Below are 24,233 nucleotides of genomic sequence, written 5' to 3' on the forward strand. Positions count from 1 at the left end.
AATGGAACACCCGTGTCCAAGTCCAGTCAGGGGGGGGGGGGATCAAAAACGAAATAAAGTTTGTACAGAACTTTCCCTGTTTAGGGCATAATGGGTTACATTAATGTCACCTTACTGCACTTAGTCACATTGTACTAGCTGTGAAACACACTGCCCAAAATTTGTTTCAAAATCTCAGCTCGGAGGTTATGTAAAAATAAAGTTGGCAGTTCCTAATAATAGAAAATGTACTGCAAAGATTTGTATGTATAAACTAATGGGATTCCAGTGATGTAGATGAGACGATGATATCACATTTGTTCTTTTTATTACTATTGTGATTGTGACTTGGATTGTGACTCTCATACCTGGATGTGGTAAAGCGCATACAAGCTTGTGTATCATTAGTAATATGCAGTCGTTTGAATTTTAACAAAAAGGTTCATATGGGTACAAATTACGAGCTCGATAGCACGAGTCATACAGCCCAAGAGCCATACAGCCCACAAGTCATGCTGTCCATGAGTCATACAGCCCACGAGTTTGTGCAACCCACGAGTTATGCAGCCCAACGAACTTCACAGTATATAAGTGAACACGGACCACGAGCTCTAGTCCACTACCCCTTATGACTCATGGATCTTTAGATATTTTCTGTGTCTAACTCGTGGGCCATATGACTCGTAGGTGTTGAGCTCGTGGGATGACCCCGTTTAGTTTTGTTGAATATTTTGAAATTTTTTCTTAAGACCTTTAAGTTCGTTAGACAATTCAAAATATGAATACACTATACAATGTAGTGCATGTAGCACCTTTTTAGTACAATTAAGATAAAATTTGATGAATATACCCTGATGTGGAGTTTCTTCTTTTTCTCTTCGTTGTCGTCATGAATTCCGTGATTCTTGTGTATTTTATTGCATTTTTGTTATCTTGATTCAATCACAAAATCATAATTCATTTATACAGTTAATCCATGGATAGTTTTTAATATACCTCTCTTTTATGCTGCTCATTCCGCCACCATCATATTACTGGATACGATGCTTCCTTACGTAAACTTTGTATATCAACACAGTAATTTGAAGTGGAGATGAATTAATCAAATTAAGGGCAGGGAGCTAACGATCATATACATTGAGGTCTGCTTGCCTGGAGCAACTTTATTCACTAAGGGGCAAGTAAAATAATGGGGGGGGGGGGTGCTTGCTTGAGAAAAATGTAAAGAAAATTTGCCCATAGTATACCCAATTTGTAATATATATATATATATATATATATATATATATATATATATATATATATTTGTTTTTTGTTAATGCCCTGTGGGGCAAATTCGAAATTAGGTAAACATATTATTCTGACCAAATTTAATGAAGCTATATATCCTTACAATGGATAACAATGTACAACTTAAAACATGAACAGATCTCTACTGCCATTTTGTACATACATGTATATTGTACATGTATATGGTATACACGCAAAATAAAAATTTCATCAAATGAAAGAAGAAAAATCTTCTGCTCTCTTTTATATCCGTCATTTATCAACTGGGCATGCATCATAGAATAATTATATGAGTCACAATGTTTTAGCCCACAAAAGCAACAAACCAAGGAACAACTGCAAATTGTGGCAATAACATCGGACGAGCTGTATTAGGTAAATGTTTGGTAGAAGAAGGGACAAAACTTGATGGGTATATCTGTTCAAAGCATTTGAAAGGGAAAGTGTCTGATTATTACCCAGCTGTCCCATAGTATAGGTGAAGAAATACATGTTCATGTATATAGGAGCTTGAATATGATTTTAAACTTTGCATCATGCTCATATTGATAAACAACGCATTAATAAAAATTGACATAGAAAATTATGTTTGTTCATTCCGTCTTTAACCCAGTCCTATACATTGTTCTACATTATGCAACTTGTAGAACCGATGGAAATGTCTTCAGTCGAGCAACTAATTACATATTTTATGTCTTGACAAGTTAATGTACACCATTTAATTACTGACTCACACTATTTGGCTCAGCATTCACACAGTCATTTTGTATGATCTCTATTAGCAACTGGTGATTCAACAATGATTTTGTTGCTCATTCCTCTAAACACAAAGCACACACTTTATACTTGTATTAAGCGATATAAACATTTCAAATTCTTGCCTTCTCTATTTCTTCATCCCCCCCCCCCCTCTCTCTCTCTCTCTTTCGAGACCAATATTGTAGTCGGATTCAAAGAGAAAGAGGAATTAAAAATCCCCTTGCCAACTCATATACCTATGAACATGCATACACAAGACTGTGTCTGTATGATCGTTATCATCAACGGCCAGATGCAGTTTTTCACCAAGACGCCATCGTAGCCTTCACAAACTAGCTGTCATGGAGTGGAATATATATATATATATATATATATATATATATATATAAATTGTGTGTGTGCGTGTGTGTGAGTGTGTGTGAGTGAATGTGCGTGTGTGTTTATATAATCAGTAGTTCGCCTAACAATACCCTTTACTATAATAGGAAGGAACATTGACTTGAATGATGGAATGACTTTGCCGTAAGTTCAGTTTTAAACATCTCCTTTAATCTCTCAAATCAGAACTTTTTAAAGGGGAAATCCAGTCCAAATATAAATTAGCCTGATGGAAAAAGGTAAAATATTGTGAGTTCAAATTAAAATTAAGATAAAATTTTGGTAGAAATTGGGTAAAAAACAAGAAAGTTATGACATTTTGAAGTTTCGCTAATTTTTCGGGAAACAGTTCTTGAACGGTCAATAATGAATATGCAAATGCAAAGTGAGCACGTCATCCCCTAACAACTTGCCATATAGTTTGTATATACACAAGATTTTGAAAGTTCCAGTTTTACATTCAAACGCAACTATGCCGGAAGCTCAAATCCTGGTATATCTAACTGGAAGTTATTCAAAAAGGAATAGCATATAAGACTTCAATGACAGAAACATTCAATTTTCGTCATTATCATGATTATTTTGCACACGATCTATGGAAAATTGTGAGGTTATGACATACGGTTAGCTCACTAATTTGCATACTCATTTCCACTGTCTTGAAGAACTGCTTTGCAGAAATTATCAAAACTTCAAATGTCATAACTTCTTTGTTTTTCATCTGATTTCAATCAAATCTTTACCACTAAACTCATAAGATTTTACTTTTTTTAGAGCCTAACTAATATTTGGACTGGATTTCCCCTTCAACTTTGTAACGACTCGGCTCCAACGATGTGTCAATGATAAACGTTGATGGCGGAGCTCTCGCTCCTTACATCACAAAGTCTGCAAAGTTGTTATTAATTGGTCCAAAGTCACAATTGCAGAAAGTGCAAGTCAAATCTATTGAGATTGATCACTTGCCAATACCTAGAAATCTTGAGATGATTTTCAATTCTTCTATATGTCCATGTGGGCTCAGATAAGCAACATCTGTAATTCTGTCCGATATCAGCTCCGTTATAGGGCTCACACCTGTAAATAAAATGGACTGTCCCAGACCCCTTCACAAATTCGTACCAAAGATACCAAAATAAATGAAGAAAAAAATAATGAAAAATCAATGATGTAGTTTGGCAAAAAACTGAATAGCTGTAGACATTGAGTATGAATTCCTCTACAAACTGCATTTTGGTTGGAAGATGAAAGCTTCTCTGATGGAATTTGAGGGGACTATATTTCATTGGGTACGTGTACGGAAAATAGGTGATTTTTGAGTGACAAGAACTCGTAGTCTGGCTTTGCGGACCCGTGGACAGAATTAGAGCAGAAGAACCCACCCTGGAAATTGATGGATGAAAGTATATATCTCACTTATCCAGGTTAGTGAAGATGAAACACCTCATTTCTTCCAGCTATTTTACATAATTTTTTGAAATTTGAATTTTAACACACGTCTCTATGGGGAATTATTTACCCGTGTGAGCCCTAATAGGTACCCTGTATGTTTTGAACGTAATATTAACAGTCACACACGGCCGGGTCACAAAACGGATTTGATCCGGGTGAAAATGAGCCGGATTAGTCCCGGAATGGAGGGTAATTCATGCTACTGTCACACACCGCCGGATTTCGAACCGGGTCCATTATCAGAGACCCGTATTGACGCGTATCGATCCTTATAAAAATTCACTTTAAATCCTTAACTGAATCTTTTTCGACCCCTATCGACCCGTGTCAACCCCGCTTCGACCTGTACCGACCCGGATGTAAACCTTGCCATCATCCGTTGCATGAAGGCAATGCGGTATACGGCAAGGGTTCGTACGGTTTTACGCTGCGGGTTGCAGCGGGTCGATGCGAGTCAATGCGGTTCGAACCGGGTCAATTCGGATATCAATACGGAATTGAAATCCGTGAGAAAATTTTGAACATGACCACAAATTCTCCACCGCCGTATCCTAGCCCCCGGAATCCATCAGGAATTGACACGGGTTACGATGCGGGTCAATGCGGGTCTCTACGGCTCGAACCGGGTCTATACAGTTTCAATTCCTAATGGTCCGGTTCGAAATCCGGCCATGTGTGACTGTAGCATTAGTTAGTACATTGTATTGTAATGCCCTTCTGTATGGTTTGCTTCATGTAGTCAGCTGTCACAACTGCTTTAAGTCCAAAACTCTGCATCAAGAATTATCAGTCTTAAATCAAAATTGACTCATATTACTCCTGTACATGGGTCACTCCGCTGGTTACCCATTCTATACCGCACTCAATTTATTAGTTACTTTTTGTATATCATTATTTGAAAAGATGTGCCCCACAGTATAATTCTTCTCTGTTTCATCAGTAGGCATACGCTCCCTCAAGATCACTCCGTTCTAGTAATACTGGTCTCTCATAGTTGCCAAAACAAAAACCATGTGGGGTGACAGGTCTTTCGTTCACTACGGCAGGATATCCTCTCTTTGGAACAAGCCTTCTTTACACATTCGTACTATCTCCTCAGCGAATTCTTTTAAAGGGATGGTTTAGTATTGGTGGAGATGAGAATTTGGCTTTTAACTTTTTCGAGATACCAGGAAACCACTTATGAAATAGTAAAGAAGATACCATTCTAGGAGGAATTCAAAGTTTACTTGATGAAAATCGGTTTTGGTACGGCTGAGGCACCCAAAACAAAGTAAATCAAAGCAATCGTAATAAAAGCTGGGTCCCACCTATAGGATCGCTCTTTTTTCTTTGATTACTCAGTCATTTCAAAACCAATTTTTATCAAATAAACGCTAAATTCCTCTTAGAATTACATGCTCTATCATATTTCACAAAAAGTTTCTCATTATCTCGCTCAAAAAAAAAATGTTAGAAATCTGAAGTTAGGTCTCAACCGAATTTGTACAATCCCTTAAAGACAGCACTGAAAACACACCTATATATAAGTCATTAAGCATATGATTAGTCAATGACTCAATATTTCTGAATCCTTCCTTTCTTTTCTCTATTCCTTTCTCTCTTTTATGATGTATGTGAGATTGTTCATGCCCTTTGATCACCCAGACTGAGTGGTAAAGGACATTATAAATGTCCCTTTTATTGTTATTATTAACATAATCATGGACCCGATCAGTGTATACAATAATTGCACATTTATATCGCCAGTCTATCTTTATTATTACTTGACCTTCAATCTCATCACAATGCCACTAATAGGTCAATGGGATACCTTCGAACACGGTATGTCATCAGTTGCTGTATGACACTCAGTGTTACTGTATATACAGTATCTTGTAAGTCAAGCCTTCACTTCAGCCATTATTACACGATTGCCGTGTATTGACCGGACTGCATGACATTGTATGCAAAAGGGTCTATCGTCAAGGTACACTTGCTGGCCGGGTATAGTCGACATAGTTTGAATTTCAATTTCAATTTCAATTTGACATTGTATTCATAAGTGTTATATCTATATCAATATGTGCTCATTCTCTCCCCTATTATCATTGATTATGTTTCTTGGATCTATCGAATGAAAACCCATGGTGATGATGTTCTGTCGTGTCATGAATTATATCAATCAATCCTGTTATAATTCCTTTGCCTTATCAGTTTATATCGTAGCATACCGGCCTTATCATCATCATCATCATCATCATCATCATCATCACATGCACCATGATATCATGGATGTTTATCATAATTACAGTCATATAATAATACTTGTCGTATGCAATGTATCACATTGTCATATCATAAATCATTAATAATAATGATAATAGTACGGTCTTACATATTCACCTAGGGTAGCCTCTTCAGTGTTGTCATTGCTCTACCAGAGGGCCCTGCCATTATTATTACCCTATTATATAGCGTTGCCTGGAACTCATTCATTCACCCGAGTCGAGGGACATGGTGGGTAAAAACATTTTGTCCAAGGACGTAAGCACTGGGCGGGATTCGAACTCGGGGTCCTCCGATCGGGAGTCAGGAGTCTTATCCACTATGCCACAGCGCCCCCATATTCATAACTATAGCGAGAAATAATCATGTCACTACATTACCCTGCAACTTATGAGTGGAGCGATCAAGACAAGATCATGGCCGGCGGAACCGGGGGGCCAGGGGGGCTCGCCCCCCCCCCCCCCCCCCCCCACACACACACACACACTTTTTGTGCACCATACAAAGGACTACATAAGGTGTCATCACTTTGAGCCCCTTCACTTTTTTTTTTTAACCCGGAAGTACGTAAGTGGCACTAAAAAGAAATAGATAGAGATCTTGAGGTGTGAGCGCTGTAAGATTATGTTTTTGCGCTGAAGACCTTTTTTTTTTTTTACTTGTCAGCTGAAGAAACCCTGAAGTGGAAGGGGAGAGATGAGCCGAAGACTTTCTTTTTTTACTTGCTTGTTAGCTCATGAAACCCGGAAGTGCCCCCCCCCCCACACACACACACACTTTTGAAAACGCTCCGTCGTCCCACGATCGAGCCTAGACATTCAAGGCCCAAGAGTTCGACATCAACTATAATTGGCCCACGAGCTATACGGTCCATGAGCTCGATACTAGGCAAAGGAGGCCCATGATCTCGACACTAAACATCAAGGGTCTTAATGCACGTTGTGTCGAGTTCGTGGACTTCTTGGTTTTACCTTTGATGTCGAGCTCATCATGGGCCTTATTTTCCTAAAGTGATTAGCTCATGGGCCTGTTTTAGGTCCTACACTACTAGCCATACAGTGCGTAGTGGGCCTGTTCTACTTGGTGTCTAGCTCGTGATGGGCTGTATAACTCGTGTACGTTCTCTATAGAGATATTTATCTCTCTTGGGTCGTGACACGTGGTTATGGAGCTCATGCTGGGATGAGCCCCTTGAAGTAAGTGGAGGTGACACATTTGTTGTTTTCATACCCATGGATTCTTGCAAGGGAAATAAAGGTGAAATGCACTTAACGACAGCAGAATGCATGGGTGCTTCTTGTATCGGGCATCTTCTAGCCTGATGTCATTATATACAGGGATACAGGGAGGTTGGATAACTATAATAGACGCTTCTTTACCATCTCCCTGGCCATACAGAAATTCTTGAAAATGCATGTAGCCCCGAGTTGTTGTTTGATTTCACCTATTGGCTTCTATTGTGTATATGCCTCTTGTATTGATACTGACGAAAAAAAACAAACTTTGGTAATTACGCATCAATTCTGTCATCGCATGAACATTTACGTAATATTATTTCATTGTGACCTTTCATCGTGCACTATCACGTCATATCAAGCCATAACGCAATCTCTTTCGCATCATATCATGTCAATGTCATATCATTATCATATCATATCAAATCATACATTATCATATCATATCATAATCATATATCATCATATATCATATCATATCATATCATCATGTTGTGTCATGTCGAATCGCAGAATCATGGTTGGATTATCACAATATACTTAGGCCTATACTCGTAAGAATGTTATCAAGGCAATATGATGATATCATCATTGAAAGTAAAATTCAATGTCGTAATTATCTCCTTCACAATCCGATTGGACCCATAGGTTCAGCCGCATTGCACATGCAGAACTATATCAAGATAGTAAAGACTCAATAACCGCTGAAATAACACTAATTTGTCTTGACAGAGAATCTAAGATGGCTGCCCAGAGTTCCCAGAGTCCACCGGAAGCTATATTTAAGCATTGTCATGATGGGATATGGTACCCTTCGGTCGTTCTCAAATCCAGCATCGAAGGACTTCGATCATTCGAAGTCCGTCCCGACGATGTCTGGGTGATCACATTCCCCAAATCAGGTAAAAACGGAGGAAAATGTGGAAGGGGGAGGGGCCTATACAATGTGAAAAAGTTATGTTTTCATATTTTTGTGTGCGTGTGTGTGTGTGTGTGTGTGTGAGTGTGTGTGTGTGTGCCTGCCTGATGACATAAGGCTGTGCAGATGAAACATGCTTTTGCGTAAGAAGGCCCATTGAAGCAGCCACCAATAGACACCATTATGATATGCGTCGCTACTTAAATCGGGACGCAAACACTGGCTTTATTTTCTGAAAGGTGTATGAACATTATCGCTAGTATTAGTGAGATTCAAATCGCGATCCGCGTGGCACTAAAAGCACGACTTTTCCAAAATAGTTGCAATTGCTAGACAGTATTCGCGGAGTGAGTTATATTTATGAACGGTGTGCAAAATCGTACTTTTTTTTTTTTTACAAGCCATAATACCAGGCGCAATATATAGGTCGGACATTTTGAGACAATGATTTTGAGTCACAGTAAATACAAAGTCCAAGTACAGGTTGGCCGTTATCATTTGGACCGTGATATCTTTTTCGTGTTTTTTTTTGTGTTTTTTTGTTTTGTTTGTTTGTTTGTTTGTTTGTTTTGTTTGTTTGTTTGTTTGTTGTTGTTGTTTTTTTTTGGGGGGGGGGGGGTCTCTGAGTGTGAATATGCAAGAGAGCAAAAAGCGCAATATAGATCATGACTCGAGTGTGTGTGAATAGGTCTTCAGTGCAATGTTCAATGATAATGTATGGTGTGTATAATGTGAGTAATGTATCTTGTCTGTTCGTGCGTGGAGTTTTGTAGCGTGCAATAATTGTTTGTATGCATTGTCGATCTGGAGAATTTATGTGCCTTTCTATATAGTCATGCATGCTTGAATCGGTAGGCCTATATCTGACCCTGCAGAAATATCGGAAGATGAATATTACATGTACATGTATTACGTCAAACATATACAGATTTATGACATAGCACAGACTATACATACCGTGTTTACACAAACCTTATACTGCAGAAGTTCACAATGTGCACACATAGGCCCGAATTCACGAAGGAATGAAACCATGGTTTAAACCATGGACGAAAACCATGGAGCGCCAAGTGTCGCACGGAATATTTCGTTACAAAATTGGTCTTTTCGTTGACAAAGTGACCGTTTCGTTAACGAAATTATAATTTCGTGGACGAAATGTTCATTTAGTTACAAAATGTCATTTCGTTACAAAATAGTCATTTTATCGACGAAATGACTGATTTCGTAACGAAATGTTCCATGCGACACTTGGCGCTCCATGGTTTTTGTCCATGGTATAAACCATGGTTTCATTTGTACCACCTTCGTGAATTCGGGCCATAAAGGAAATCCGTTCATCTCGCACTTGTACAATAATAACGCCATTAAAGTAACTGAAGCGGCAGTTGGGGCCTCATGACTGTAAAATGTCATTTCTTTTAAATGAAGGAACCCATTGGATAATAGAGATCGTAGCTCTCATCTTGAACGAAGGCTACCCGGAAAAAGTTGATCGAACTCTGCTTTCCTCTGCTGCCGAGATGATTAACATGGAGCAGAAATTCCCAACGAAGAAAGAAGACCTGGCCAATTTGGATATGTCACCTTTCTTGGACGTGATCGATAAGGCGCCCTCGCCGAGGGTGATTCTCACACACATCCGACTGAATCGCATGCCCCGCGATATGCTGAAGAAAGCTAAGGTAGGTTTGATCAAGGAGGTGCAAGAGCTGGGAGTTACCATACCAGTGGCGGATCCAGAGGGGGGCGCAACCGGCGCAGGCCCCCCCCCCCCCCACTATTTTTCCGTTAAAAACAAAAGGAAAAAAAATGAAACCCGGATGTGGCACCAGTAGTTGCCCCCCCCCCCCCCTTTCAGAATTCCTGGATCCACCCCTGCATACCCGTTCTTTACAACTCAATATGTCAGATTAATGCACGCCAGGGACATGCCCAAATGACATATTCTTTTAATCATTATTTCATCACTGTTTGCGCAATTTGTATTTTTGACACATCCCCGTGTCCATAATATTCACTCATCTTTGATAATAGAGAAGGAAAAGAAATGATCATCATCCGCACCTTCCTTACAGAGTGGCTGGTCATTATGCAATTATCGAAGACATGAGCAATGAATAACTTGTCTTCCTACATAATTATGAGGCAGATCAAATTCCGCATATGCATCAAATATCTGTAAGTGGCGACACCAAACATGGGTTTAAGGACTGCTATAGGACTCCATCTCTTGGACCTCCTCGGTTAGACAATACCACTTGAAATCACCATGGCTACTGTAATTTGGGAAATGCTGCAGATTCACGTCTCTAACACATCCATATCTATGAGACAGATCTGTTGAATTTAATTATTTCAGAGGTTTGCCGTTCAATCTTTTACGGTGATAGGCCTCCAAACCCTATAATCCCTTGAATGTCAGGTATACGCTTTATGTCCGATTGTATTTAATTTGTAATGTTCCTTCTTTCAATTTCCTGTTCTCTTTTTCTTCCTGCAGGCCATCTACTGTGTCCGCAATCCAAAGGATATCACCATGTCATGGTTTAACTTTTACTCGGTTTCTAAGATAGTGGGGCTCAAATGGGAAGATAATTTCGAGCAATTCCTTCAGGGGAGTAAGTCTTTTCTTCTTGTGTTATTACTTCCTTTAAATTTTACTTTCCAGTTACAAACATGAGCATATTAATATTATAGTTCATGTATGCAGAGAGGTATGGAACATTCCACGTTAGTATGTTTGTTATGTCCATAGGATCTATTCTTGTTCATTTTCCATTTTTAACAAGTGTCTGTATGACATATTATCTTCACCATATCTAAAAGGGCTGGTATAGTTTCGGTTGAAATGGGAGATTGTGATTTTAACTTTTTGCGAGATATTTAGGAACTGCTTACATTGTATGAAGAAATCTTTGAAAGGCTTCCGTGGCGATAGAACTTGGGGTGGTAGAAGGCTTAACGTTGCCCTGCACCCCGTATTCTTTCTTGCGTAAGTATGTGACCCTGAAAAGTGCCTACCCACTCCCGGCGTTCCCATTCTCTTCAAAACGGCAAGAATTCAACATGCTTGCCGAAACGCCGGGAGTGGGTAAGCCCTTTTCAGGGCCACATTCATACCCAAGAAAGAATATTTGATGCACCTTAAGCCTTATACCAGCCAATTATCACTCATGAAATATCACCAAGAGGAATTTGACGTGTGTGGTTTTTTTTTTGAAAATCAGTTTTAAAATCGCTGAGTTATTCAAAAAAATATGATAAAGAGAAGGTGATCACGATAAAAGTTAGGTCCCACCTTTCATTATGACCTCTTTGTTTTTGGATGTATATTGTAGCCATTGCAAAACCATTTTCATGTCATAAACTTTGAATTCATTTTTGGTTTGTATGTTATTTCATATTTCATAAGAGGTTTCTCGTTACCTCACAAAAAAGTTGGAAACATGAAGCTCCATCTAAACCCAAATTACACCATCCCTTTAATGATTTTTTTCATGCTATTCTCTGCTGATTTTCTTCTTCTTTCTTCTTTTTCCGTCACAGAAATGTACTGGGGATCATGGCCTGCACACGTAAAAGAGGCCCTGGATAGTCGGGGAGAGAAGAATCTACTAATCGTACAGTACGAGGAGCTTCTGCGGGTAAAAAAGGAGAAAAACACGGGTCACGTATAATGATGGGGCGTATCCGTCAAAGCAATACGCATGGTATAACCTATAAATCCGGTAACGGTTCGTTATTCCGAAGTTTCGCTATTCCGAAAGTTCATTATTCCGAAGGGTCGCTATTCCGAAAGTTCTTTTATTCCGATGGTTCGCAAGTTCAGAAAATGAAATAGGGTTCGTTATTCCGAAGGTTCATAATTCCGAATGTTCGTTATTCCGAAAATGAAATACGGTTGGTTATTCATTATTTCATTTTCGCGTTAACAGACCTTCGGAATAACGAACCTTCGGAAGAACGAGCATCACCCATAAATCCGAATGCCACCCTGTCCATCATCAACACAATGGATGGAGGTATGATGGAAAACCTAACCCGGTCAATAGAGTGTTCGCTCAATCACAGTTTGTGAGGGTGATAATGATGTATACGCTTGGTTTAGTCCAATTCACATGACGAGGGTAGCAATTTATTTCCTTGAGGATCCAGTCATGATTGTTTATCACCCAGCGATGCCTGGTACCCGATTCTAACATGCGGCGGGTTAGGTGGAGGGACGTCGTGGGTGAAGAACTTTATCTAGGGATGGACCAAACAAAGACACCCTCGTCGGCTTATCTTAAAGGGAAATTCTGGATCTTTTGAAAGTTAGGTCGGAAAAGAAAGATCGAGTACAATAACAACAAACGCAATAGTGAAAATTTGATGGAAATCGGATAACGATTAGGGAAGTTACTTAAACTGTGAAGTTACAAAAGTTTTTGGACGGTCAATATGAATAAAGGAAATGAGTGAGCTGATGACGTTATTCACTGATCGTGTGCATCAGCCGACGAAAATTCAATTCTTCTGCTACAAAATTGTAAACCATTGTGTGTTGTGTTATCCCTGGCTATAAAAATGACTTCAATATAATGATTAAATCATTATAGGATTTGAGACGGGAGCATATATAATTATAACAGCGTTTGAATAATTAAAAAAAATGAAATTAAGATTTTAAGTATACAACCTATAATAATACACAAGTTGTGAGACAATGGCATTATCAACTCACTCATTTGCAAAATCAGATTTGACTGTTCCATAACTGTTTGGTTAGAATTATGAAAGCTTCACACATTCATAACTTCAATATTTTTTTCCGATCTTGATTACAATTTTCACTGTTGTGCTTGCAAAAATTTTCACTGCTGTGCTTGCAAAAGTTTTCTCTTTTTTTCGGTGTACCTTTTAACTGGTCCGGAATTCCATGACATTCTGTGAAGCGCTTTGTTGTTTCATCAGATTTTGGTGTACATGTATATCCATACAACTAATTAACACTTCATTTTTTTATATTAATTTTTTTTAATTCATTCATTTATTTTATCATTATTAACATTATATTATTATTATTATTATTATTATTATTATTATTATTATTATTATTATTATTATTATTATTATTATCATTATTATTATTACTATTATTATCATTATTATCATCATCATTATTATCATAACTATTATCATTATTACGTTGGATAGGATCCAATGACAGGTGTCAGGAATATAGCCGAACACATTGGGCGCCCTCTATCGGACGAAGTTCTCGAACGAGTTGTGATGAACAGTTCCCTGTCGGAAATGAAGGAGACGTATCACAAGCTCGCAGAGTCTGGGCGAGAAAATCTCACTCGTGGGCCTGGTCTGAATTCGTTTCTCAACAAAGGCAAGTATCATGTTGTCTAATCCAGTGTTTCAAAATCTGAGATTGTAGTTTTGTTTTAATGTTTTTTTTTTATAATGATATTTGTAATTATGAATTATCTTGCAACTTGTATCATTGAAGTACCAAGAGCGTAAATAAGAGTCCAATTCTATCTAAATTTGAAAGTGAATAGGAAACCACTAGTAGATTAACGCGCAGTTCGTTATTTTCCACAGTAAAAAAATGAGTGATGGGGATGGTGTTTGTTGTTCTGCGAAGGTTCGTTATTCCGAAACGCAAATTCGGCATACCTAGAGGTTCGTAAATATAGAAATTAGGTTTCGTTCATTCGAAAGTTTGTAGCGTTTTCCGATCGTTAGTTATTCCGAAGGTTCGTTGATCCGAAAATGATGTGAGGTTTGTTATATTTCATACAGATAAAAGTACAACTACACAATGCCAAAATTACAAAGCATAGGTGAAACTTCACCGGAATGTACAACAGTCTGTCTCGATGTAAACACAAAGGCCTGTTTACAGTAATATTTGGCCATGTTCATAGTACAAGAAATTTGATGGGTCCCCGGGATGGGGCCTACGTAAAAGCTAACTTGTTCAGTCGTAGGTCCCAGGATAAATCAGATAAGGGGAATTATGGAATACAGATATCTATTTAGACAATTGAATTGAATTGAATTGAATAACTGAAACTGCACTGGTCTTGCACTCGAGACACAGTGAACAGTTCCAGCACGTTTATTTTCATATTTCACTTGACATCAAAATACATCCAAAAAAGAATACAAACCAAGCAAGATACAAAACATGTCATACGTCGGGACATGAACAGAAAGTGCGTCAGCATTCATAATGTACATAAGACTAATTTTCTATAACTTGTGAAATATGATGGAACCGCAAAAGCAAAGCTTGTAAGCGCAGGTTCCATGAAAAAATACCGGTGTAAATTTGCTATGCAATCAATGGAGATAGGACACAAAGTAATAATGACGAAACGATATGAAAGCTAAAATATTAAAGTACAAAGGGAAAAAGAAACAAGAGAATAAAGAGAAAAGGTGAAAAACAAAAAAAAACAAAAAACAAGAACCCAAAGAATAAGAACTGAGTGAAAATATGGCATATAAGTACACAAGTATATACGTGCACATTATCTATAATCAACTTCATAGTGAGTTCTAAATGTTGATACAAATACGGATGCAGTGATTATATAACGGGAGCATAAACCAGAAATATACATTGAACGAGGATACTGCGCATATAACATATTGAAATATTCTAATCAGACTGATTATATTCATTTATTAACATTAATTTCAATTTTTGTTTAAATGTAAACATACTAGAACAATTGATTAAATCGGCGGGAAGATCATTCCAGAATTTAGGTCCGGTAAAAACAATTGTTTTTTGAGCAAGGAGTGTGCGGGTACGTGGAAGGTGAAATGATTCTCTTTGTCTTGTGGGGTAAGCATGGACGGCATAGTTTTTCTGAAACATATGAGTAAATACGTCAGGCAAGCCGTTGGCTGATAACTGAAACATAAATGTGCCTAAGTTGTATAAAAACAAGTCAGCAACCTTAAGGAGTCTGTTTTCAAAGAAGAAATCATTCGTGTGACAATAATAATCGGCTAGATTTACTGAACGAATAGCCCGTTTTTGTAGTTTGAAAATTTTATCAATGTATAATTTGGCACAGTTTCCCCAGGCAAGTATTCCGTAACAGAGGTAGGGTAAAATGAGCGTTGAATATAAATTTTTCAAAATATACTTTGGAAAAAAATGTTTTAGCTTATCTAAAATCCCAGTATTTCTCGAAAGCATTTTAGATAAATAATTTATATGATATTTCCATGTTAATTCATGGTCAATATGAAGACCTAAAAATTTAAACGATTCAACTTGAATCAAACAATCATTATTCATTTTTATATCGCCAGGCAAATGGATCACAGAATTACTAAATAACATATAAACAGTTTTGTTTATATTAAGAGACAACTTGTTTGCTTGGATCCACATTTGAACCGACTTTAATTCTCTGTTCACTACATCTAAAAGGGTTGTTGGGTTTCGATGGGAAAAAAAGATATTAGAATCATCGGCAAAAAGAAGAAAAGATAAAACATTAGATGAATTTTTGAAATCATTTATATAAAGAATAAACAAAAGTGGGCCTAAAAGGGATCCTTGAGGGACCCCACAAGATAGTGTTTTTAAGTTGGAACTGAAGCCGTTGATATTTACAAACTGTTTCCTGCTAGTTAGGTAGCTCCTGAACCAGTCCAAGGCCTTTCCACGTATCCCATAGTGCGAGAGTTTGTATAACAAAATACCGTGATCGATAGTGTCAAAGGCCTTGGACAGGTCCAGGAATATACCAACAGTATGTGACGAGTCGTCAATAGCGTGGGCTACTTTATCGATAAAAGCAAGCACAGCATGAGTAGTAGAGTGTTTTTTCCTAAATCCAAATTGAGACTCACAAAAAATATTGCATTCGTTTAGGAACTTAATTACACGAGAATATATCAACTGTTCAAGAATCTTAGACATCGCCGTCAAAAGAGAAATTGGACGATAATTACTTACATCTTGCTTTTTACCTTTTTTGTAAATCGGAACAACTTTAGCAATTTTCATTTGACTAGGCACTATGCCAGTAACAAGGGACAGATTGAATATATGTGTTAAAGGAGACAATATTGCCGATATAATATTTTTCAGTAATACAATAATTGATAAAACGCAAAGACGTGCATAGAAACAAACCTTATATCGGAAGTACGAACCTTTTTCTTTTTCTGATTAACGAACCTTCGGAATAACATTACGAACCGTAATATATATACAGTCACGATAATTCATGCTTTGTGTATATAATTCACGGCTGCAAAATTGTTCAAAATTTGATGATTAAATAGAAAAGAGAGATGATAGAATTAGATCAACCGTGATCAAGGAACTTAATTTGATTGTGGACATGGTCTTGCAGCAAACGCACGACCCTTTTATACCTATACATTGTGAAAAAAAAATTGAGCTCATGAAATTTCTTGCATTAGTAATAAACAAAATTCATACGTTATGATAACTGTGTAGATGGAAAAGTGATTTTGTTTGTGGGTATGGCATGGTATAATGATACACATACCTTACATTACTTACATTCTTTCTTTCTTTTCTTTTTTTTTTGCGGCAATGATGAAATGTTGATTAATCAACACATATAAGAAGTCAAACATAACAACCATGATAAAGCAATTATGTCGCTATAGATAATAGATACCGAGTATACGATATCAATCAAAACATATCAGTGATACAACTGCACGGTGGTTTTTATACCCGTAATATTGAGGAATTTTAGGCTATCAAAATCCATCGAGTAAAGTGGTTACGAATTTGTTGACAAACTGCTTTCGGTAATTGTGTTGATGAAAACGGAATTTAAAAACAAAACGAAACTAAACTAAATACCAATACATTGAGTAGATGGATATGAAATTGTACAGAATATAGAAGGTATAGAATAAAACTAAAATCAATGGCACATGCGTTTGTGAAACTTACTCTTTTCACTTTAAGTATAACTTTCACATCTCTCCTAAATTCCTAAACATGTACATGTATAGAAGGGGAGATGTTATTGGAAGTATTGTTGGATAAATTTTCTATCGTCACTGATCGTTGTCCAACTATTCTACGGCTTTCAGTGCCTTTAGAATCACCCTATCACAAAATAAAAACGAAGGTAATTCCTTTTATTATGCGCTAACATTCCGATTTTTTTATATCGGTATACTAGATAATAATTCGAGTAATTTCTATCCACTGTGTCTGTTGATGTTGCCTTTACATCACAGGTAAGATCGGGCAGTGGAAAACTCGCTTCACTGTGGCACAAAATGAGATCTTCGATGAATGGTATCAGAAAGAAATGGCAGGGACGAACTTCAACATATCCTTTGAATGAAATGGAACATCCGCATCCAACTCCACTATTCAAGGGGGAAATAAAAAACGAACTAAAGTTTGTACAGAACTTTCCCTGTTTAGGGCATAATGGGTTACATTAATGTCATCTTACTGCACTTAGTCACAGTGTTCTGTGAAACGCACTCACCAAAATTATAGATCCGATTGGTGTGATGTGAAAATTAAGTTGGCAGCCAGGAACAGAAAATGGAATGCAAAGATTTGTATGTATGACCAAATGGGACATCAGTGATATAGTGATATAGGCTAGATGAAATGATGATATATACATTTTGCGTAATGTGATTGCGATTTTCATACCTGGAGTGTGGTAAATCGCACGTACGAGCTTGTATATACGCAGTCGCCTGTATTTTACAAATGTCCAGTTGGATGCAAGCCACGAGCTCAACATCAAAGAGTCATGCGGCTCACAAGCCATAGAGCCCACAAGTCATAATATGCCAATGAGTTATACGGCCCACCAGTTTATGCAGCTCACAAGTCGTACAGTCCACGAGCTGGACACCAGGCAAAAATGGCCCACGAACTTTTCATTACATCATGGGGCCTCATGTATATGTAGTGTCGAGCTGGTGGGCATTTGTCTCCTATAGTGTCGCGATCATGGGCCTTATTTGCTTAGGGTCGAGCTCATGGGCCTCACAAGTATTTGAGTAGTGTCGAGGTCATGGGCCTTATTTGACTATAGTGTCTGTAACATGGGGCGGTTTTGCTTAGTGTCTTTGCAGTTATGGTATGTCCGTTCACTTTGTTTTTATCTTGTGGCTGTATGACTCGTGGGTGTATGACTCATAGATCTTTAGATATTTTCAGTGTCTAGCTCGTGGGCTTTACCCTTCGTAGGTGTTGAGCTCGTGGGATGACCCCGTTTAGTTTTGTTGAATATGTTGACATTTTCTCTTGAGACCTTTAAGTTCGGAAGACAATTCAAGAGATAAGTATACATGTAGCACATTTTTAAGACTGGTTAAGATAAAATTTGATTAATACTCAGATGTAGTGTTTCTTCTTTTGTTCTTCGTTGCCGTGACGAATTCGATGATTCTTGCGTATTGTACGCTGCATGCGTGTTTATTCAAAATTGACTACAAAATCATAATTCGTCACATATGCAATTGTATTGAAATTATAGTATACAGTGTATCTGTCCAGGGATATTTTTAGATAAGATTACATCTATCTGATGCTATGATTCCGTCATCATCATGTTACTAGGTCAAGGCCAAGGCTGCTACCGATCACATATTGAGGTCATAATAGCCTGAAACAGCTTCATTCACTCAGGGGTTAGTAAAACAATAGGATGCTTGCCTGTTCAAAATGTAAAGAAAACTTGCCTTCATTTAAAACTCATTTTTGCGATTGTAAAAAATATTTGTATGGTGTTTCTTCTTTTTTTTTGGTTAATGCCCTGTGGGGCAAATTCGAAATTGAATAACCGTATTATTTTTTAAACCAAATTCATTGAAGCTATGCATCCTTAGAATGGATAACAATCAATGTATAACTTCAAAAATGAACAGATCTCTACTGCCATTTTGTACATGGACATGTACATGGTATCACACAAAATAAATGTTTCATCAAACGCAAAGAGAGAGAGAGAGAGAGAGAGAGAGAATCCTGCTCTCCTTTATATTCGCCATTTATCACTTGTGGATGCATCAACTTCTAGGCGATGAATCACAAATCTTTTAGCCCACAAAAATCAACAGACCAAGGAACAACTGCAAAGTGTAGCAATAACATCGGACGAGCTGAATTAGGTAACCAATGTTTTGTAGAAGAAGGGACAGAACTTGATGGGTATGTAATTCTGTTCAAAGCATCTAAAAGGGGAAGTGTCTGATTAATACCCACCTGTACCATAGTAAAGGTGAAGAAATACATGTATATAGGAGCTTGAATATGAATTGAAACTTTGCATCATGCTCATATTGATAAACAATTTAATAATAAAAACAATCATACAAAATGCAGTTTGTCCTTCCCGTCTCTTTTCGCTTCCTTACTTGTTCTACATTATGCAACGTTCAAAACCAATGAAAAGATTTTCAGTGGAGCAACTAATAATATTATCCTATGCCGTGTCAAGTGGACAAAGTACATGAATGTCATTTCAGTTTCAGTTTCAGTTTCAGTAAGCTTTATTTCTCCACGCGTACATGACAGACAGGTATGACAATACCGAACATATGAAGGGTTTGTTTGCAAAAACCGATAAGTCCATTTTTGAAGATTTTCAAGTACGATCTCTGTCATAAAGTTCAAAATAATACCTTTTAAAAGATATATTGGTCACTACATATACAGGTATATTTTTAAGTTATGGTCAAAAGAAGCAAAAAATTTCTTATTATTCTCTTTATTTTTCTTGACCTTTAATCGCAAATATCTCCATTTGGGAAATATGGACTTATCGGTTTTTGCAAAAAAACTCTTCATATTATTCACAAATCATGAAAATATAAACAAAATGTCTCATTACAAATACATAATCATGTGTAATTATACATAGATATCATTTCGGATCTTTAAGTGTACAGGCGGAGGAGACCGTTATCAATAAGTAAAACGCTTGACTTGGGCAACGGCCTCTTGATGAAATTATTATAATATACGTGTAACCGCATGCCTTGCAACAATCTTTTTATATAACTAAAGGAAAGAACAGAACAATTATACACACGTAGAACAAATAATGTGAATCTTTAAAGTATTTCAAATGTCATTTGACGAAAAAGGACAACACAAGGTGGAAATTTATAAAGACGAAAGAAGGACAAACAAAACAAAACAAAACAAAACAAAGCCCGAGAATAAGGTACCCGAATAGGAAGAGTATAGAAAGAGAGAAAAGAAGAAAAGAGATGAGATATAGTGTTCAGGTCTGGAGTTTGGAACAATAAAACAAAATCGTAATTTCTGATTCGAGTGGTGCATTGGTACATTTAACCACTGTCCGATGCTATTTGGCACTAGTATTCTCAAAAACATCAAATTTTTGCCAAAGTCATTTAAGTTTTGCTGATTTAGCAATAACTTTGTTGCCCATTTCTCTTAACAGAAAGCACAAACTTTACTTGTACAAAATTCCAGATTCTTGTCTGCCCTGTTTCCTTTTTATTCTTGAGTCTCTTTATCCTGAGCGTAATTTTGATTGTCCTAACTGACATGGGGGGGGGGGGGGGCGCAATTTCATGAATATAATAATCATAGACCCCCCCCCCCCCCCCCCAAAAAAAAAAAAAAAAAAAAAAAAATCAAATTTGAGGTTTTTTACATTTCTGGAATCTACATGTTTTAATCTATAGAATACCAAAATTTAAAGTCAAAATCTTAATTACAAAGTTGTTGATTAATTGGTTAAATAGCCACAAGCATTTCCTCGTTCGCGGCCTCGAGATCCTTTTGTTTTCCTAGAAACAAAAACTGCTCGGTGATTCTTTCACCAGTCTGAAGAGTAAAAACTACTAGTAGTCTACAACCTGCAAGGCCGCCAGCCATCTGCGCCAGAGCCAAAAATGGCATAGCGCCATCTCTAGATCTATATTAGACATTCAATTTCACTTTCACCAGCATTCATAAGTAAATTTTACTGAGTAATTAAATTTTGTCAATCATTTTCATAAAATGCCGCGTTCCGTGCTGAGGAAGAAGGGTCAGAAGAAGTGGAGGGGGTTTTCTGGGATCCCTTCTTACATTAAGAAGAAGAATGCACAGAAGAGGGAGGAGGAACCAGCCCAGCTTGCTCAGACTCCTCCATCAGTTCGAAAAGTATTTGCCTGACATCAGTCCCACTCATAAGAATCGGTGTCAGTCATTGGACGGTTACACCTTGGCCAATGCGCAATGTTGGTTGAGTCTTAGCAGCTGGGTTCTGCATTTGCAGCAATGCACGCCTGTCCCGATGGAGAACCTGGTAGGTAGAAAATCAAGAGTATCATTTGTTATGAGAGTTATTTTATCATTTGTTTATAAAGCTTGATATTGAAATATAATTCAAAAGATTGAACTTGAGTAGGCAACAACCTTTGTACTATTGTATTGTAGCTTGATCTCTACTATTAGTTTGTAGACGATAGTGAAAAACGGACTAAAAAACAATGGAATCTAGTCAACAATGCAATGGTCAATGTCCCGCAGCATGACTATTTTCAACCCAACACACGTGACACCAGATCTATAGGGAAAAAAAAAGAAATTGATAGGTGAAATACTGCTTGTCCAGTAACTACAGTAGGCTATAGAGTCTAGGTACTGTATTTTCAATGGTGAGAGGGGGTAGGATATATTAAGTATAAATTAATGGGCAATTGTGCACTTTACGGCCCTATATTATCGGTGCGAGATTTTACCCTAATCGAGCTGTGCATGTGAATCCGAGTACCTATCATGCACTGCGGGTCGTCAGTGGTCGCCTCCGGGTCTGTGTGTATGGTATGTACTGTGTACGTGTGTGTGTCGTCGGCGTGTCTTCCGGGTCTGTGTGTATGCTATGTACTGCGCACGTGTGTTTGTGTGTGTGTGTGTGTGTGTGTGTGTGCGCGAGCGTGTGTGTTTGTGAATTGGACTCTCCTTGCGTGGGTGCATTCAGGGAGATGTATTGTACTGTTCTGTGCAGGGAGGACTTGTTGGGAGCACTGATCTCAGTGGTTGGGAGCCACCTCGCTAGTCTGTGCGAGTTCAGTCAGTTTTATGTGAGCTTTATGGAATGTGGTACCATGGACCTGCGGTGGGACCTATGCTATGCTCGCGTGATTCATGTACAAAGTGTACGGTTCGAGAGTATTTTTTGTTGTACATGGAAACGCTATAGTGTATGGTACGCCGTCGGTTTATTTTAAAGTGAAATAGTTATCCACCGCGGGATGGATTGGGATCCCCGCCTTACAAAAAAAGAAGTCGTCTACAAAAAAAACAATAGAAAATAACAACCACCGATAAAAGAGAAAAGAAGGGTTCTCGGCTCATCTCTCCCCTAGTGGCATTTCCGGGTTTCTTCAGCCGACAAACAAAAAAGAAAAAAGAAAAAAAAAGAACGAGGTCTTCAGCGGAAAACCCTAACCTTAAAGCACTCACACTTCAAGATCTCTATCCATTTCTTTTTAGTGTCACTTACGTACTTCTTGGTCAAAAAAAAAAAAAGTGGGGAGGAGCCCAAAGTGATGAAACCCTATGAATTCCTTTGTATGGTGCTCAAAAAAGTGGAGGGGGGGGGAGCCCGAGCCCCTAATACATTTATTATACATATTGTATTTAGTAGAACAAGACCATTCGATCGGGTGTCTCCAATATTCTTGTACAATATACATAATGCCACTAGCGATATAGGTCCTAGGCCTAATAGTTTCTAAAGTTCAGGAGAGTACAAACATTATAGTAACATGAAAAGATGAAATACACAGCAACCTCCGTACAAATAACACTCTTTTACTCCGCTACCGCTTCGAATTCGTGCCATGCCAATTCTGTTACGGTACCATGTTTGGTGCTTGAATGATTTTTTTTTCTTTTTCTTTGTAGAGCGACTAAATACTAATCAAACTGAGTATGTACATGATATAAACGGGGTTTGAGCTGTTCCGCAAAGCACTTGGGAACCTCATTCACATAATCCATTATGCAGACAAACAAACGAAAATAAAGAAATAATCATCTTATATATTGAAAGTTATCAACGTCCTCTGTGAAAAGATGATGGAATTGTGCACTATACAATCCCAACGTGTCGTGTTTGAAGTGAATCTACTTTTCTGAGAGGAAAATTATGAGATCTGCAATCAATTTTGCTTAAAGGGGATGGCTAGTAACTGATCAGTGGGAATCAGTGGGAATGCTGAGGCTTTATACAGGAAAATGGCGACTTGTAACTTTGGTATTGAAATTTTGATTACTGGGGGCCTAAAACAACTTTGATTTAAATGAATCTGGTTGAAAGTTATGAAATAGATATCAGGCTATAATTTCTTTGGGTTAACATTACCGAACATTTAGTCTACTTCGAAGCAGACCGGTTTATTTGCCCCCGACCCCTCTCACCTGATATTCCCATAGGCTTTATACAGGAAAATGACGACTTGTAACTTTGGTATTGAAATTGGGATTACTGGGGGCCTGAAACAACTTTAATTTTAATGAAACTGGTTGAAAGGTATAAAATAGACATCACACTACAAGGTCTGTGAGTAAACAGTATCAAACCTTTAGTCTACTTCGAAGCAGACCAGTTTATTTGCCCCCGACCCCTCTCACCTGATAACCCCTTAGGCTTTATACTGGAAAATGACGACTTGTAACTTTGGTATTGAAATTGTGATTACTGGGGGCCTGAAAATACTTTGATATAAATTAAACTGCTTGAAAGTTATGAAATACATATCAGGCTATAAGTTCTATGGGTTAACATTATCAAACATTTAATTTCCTTCGAAGCACACCGGTTTATTTGCCCCCGACCCCTCTCACCTGATATTCCCTTAGGCCTTATACAGGAAAATGGCGACTTGTAACTTTGGTATTGAAATTGTGATTACTGGGGGCCTGAAACAACTTTGATTTA

At 37.7% G+C, this 24,233-nt stretch overlaps 1 protein-coding gene across 1 annotated transcript; it reads left to right on the forward strand.

Annotated features, from left to right (window-relative positions):
- Nucleotides 1–8,103: 8,103 nt before the first annotated feature.
- Nucleotides 8,104–17,645, forward strand: LOC139745051 (sulfotransferase 1C4-like). The gene is made up of 6 exons (XM_071655467.1): nt 8,104–8,263; nt 9,712–9,965; nt 10,784–10,901; nt 11,830–11,927; nt 13,480–13,663; nt 17,536–17,645. The coding sequence occupies exons 1-6, from the start codon at nt 8,104–8,106 to the stop codon at nt 17,643–17,645; spliced, it is 924 nt and encodes a 307-aa protein (XP_071511568.1).
- The last annotated feature ends 6,588 nt before the right edge of the window (nt 17,646–24,233 follow it).

Source organism: Diadema antillarum, unplaced genomic scaffold, assembly GCF_040938485.1.
Source record: "Diadema antillarum isolate AM-2024a unplaced genomic scaffold, OU_Dant_1.0 seq00001232_RagTag, whole genome shotgun sequence".
Lineage (NCBI taxonomy): Eukaryota > Metazoa > Echinodermata > Echinoidea > Diadematoida > Diadematidae > Diadema > Diadema antillarum.

Bases quoted from the DNA above. Each gene is read 5' to 3' on its own strand.
- LOC139745051 (XM_071655467.1), top strand. From the start codon at position 8,104: ATGGCTGCCCAGAGTTCCCAGAGTCCACCGGAAGCTATATTTAAGCAT. The intron at 8,264-9,711 runs GTAAAAACGGAG...TTTTAAATGAAG, and splicing joins GATCACATTCCCCAAATCAG to GAACCCATTGGATAATAGAG. The intron at 13,664-17,535 runs GCAAGTATCATG...TTTACATCACAG, and splicing joins GAATTCGTTTCTCAACAAAG to GTAAGATCGGGCAGTGGAAA.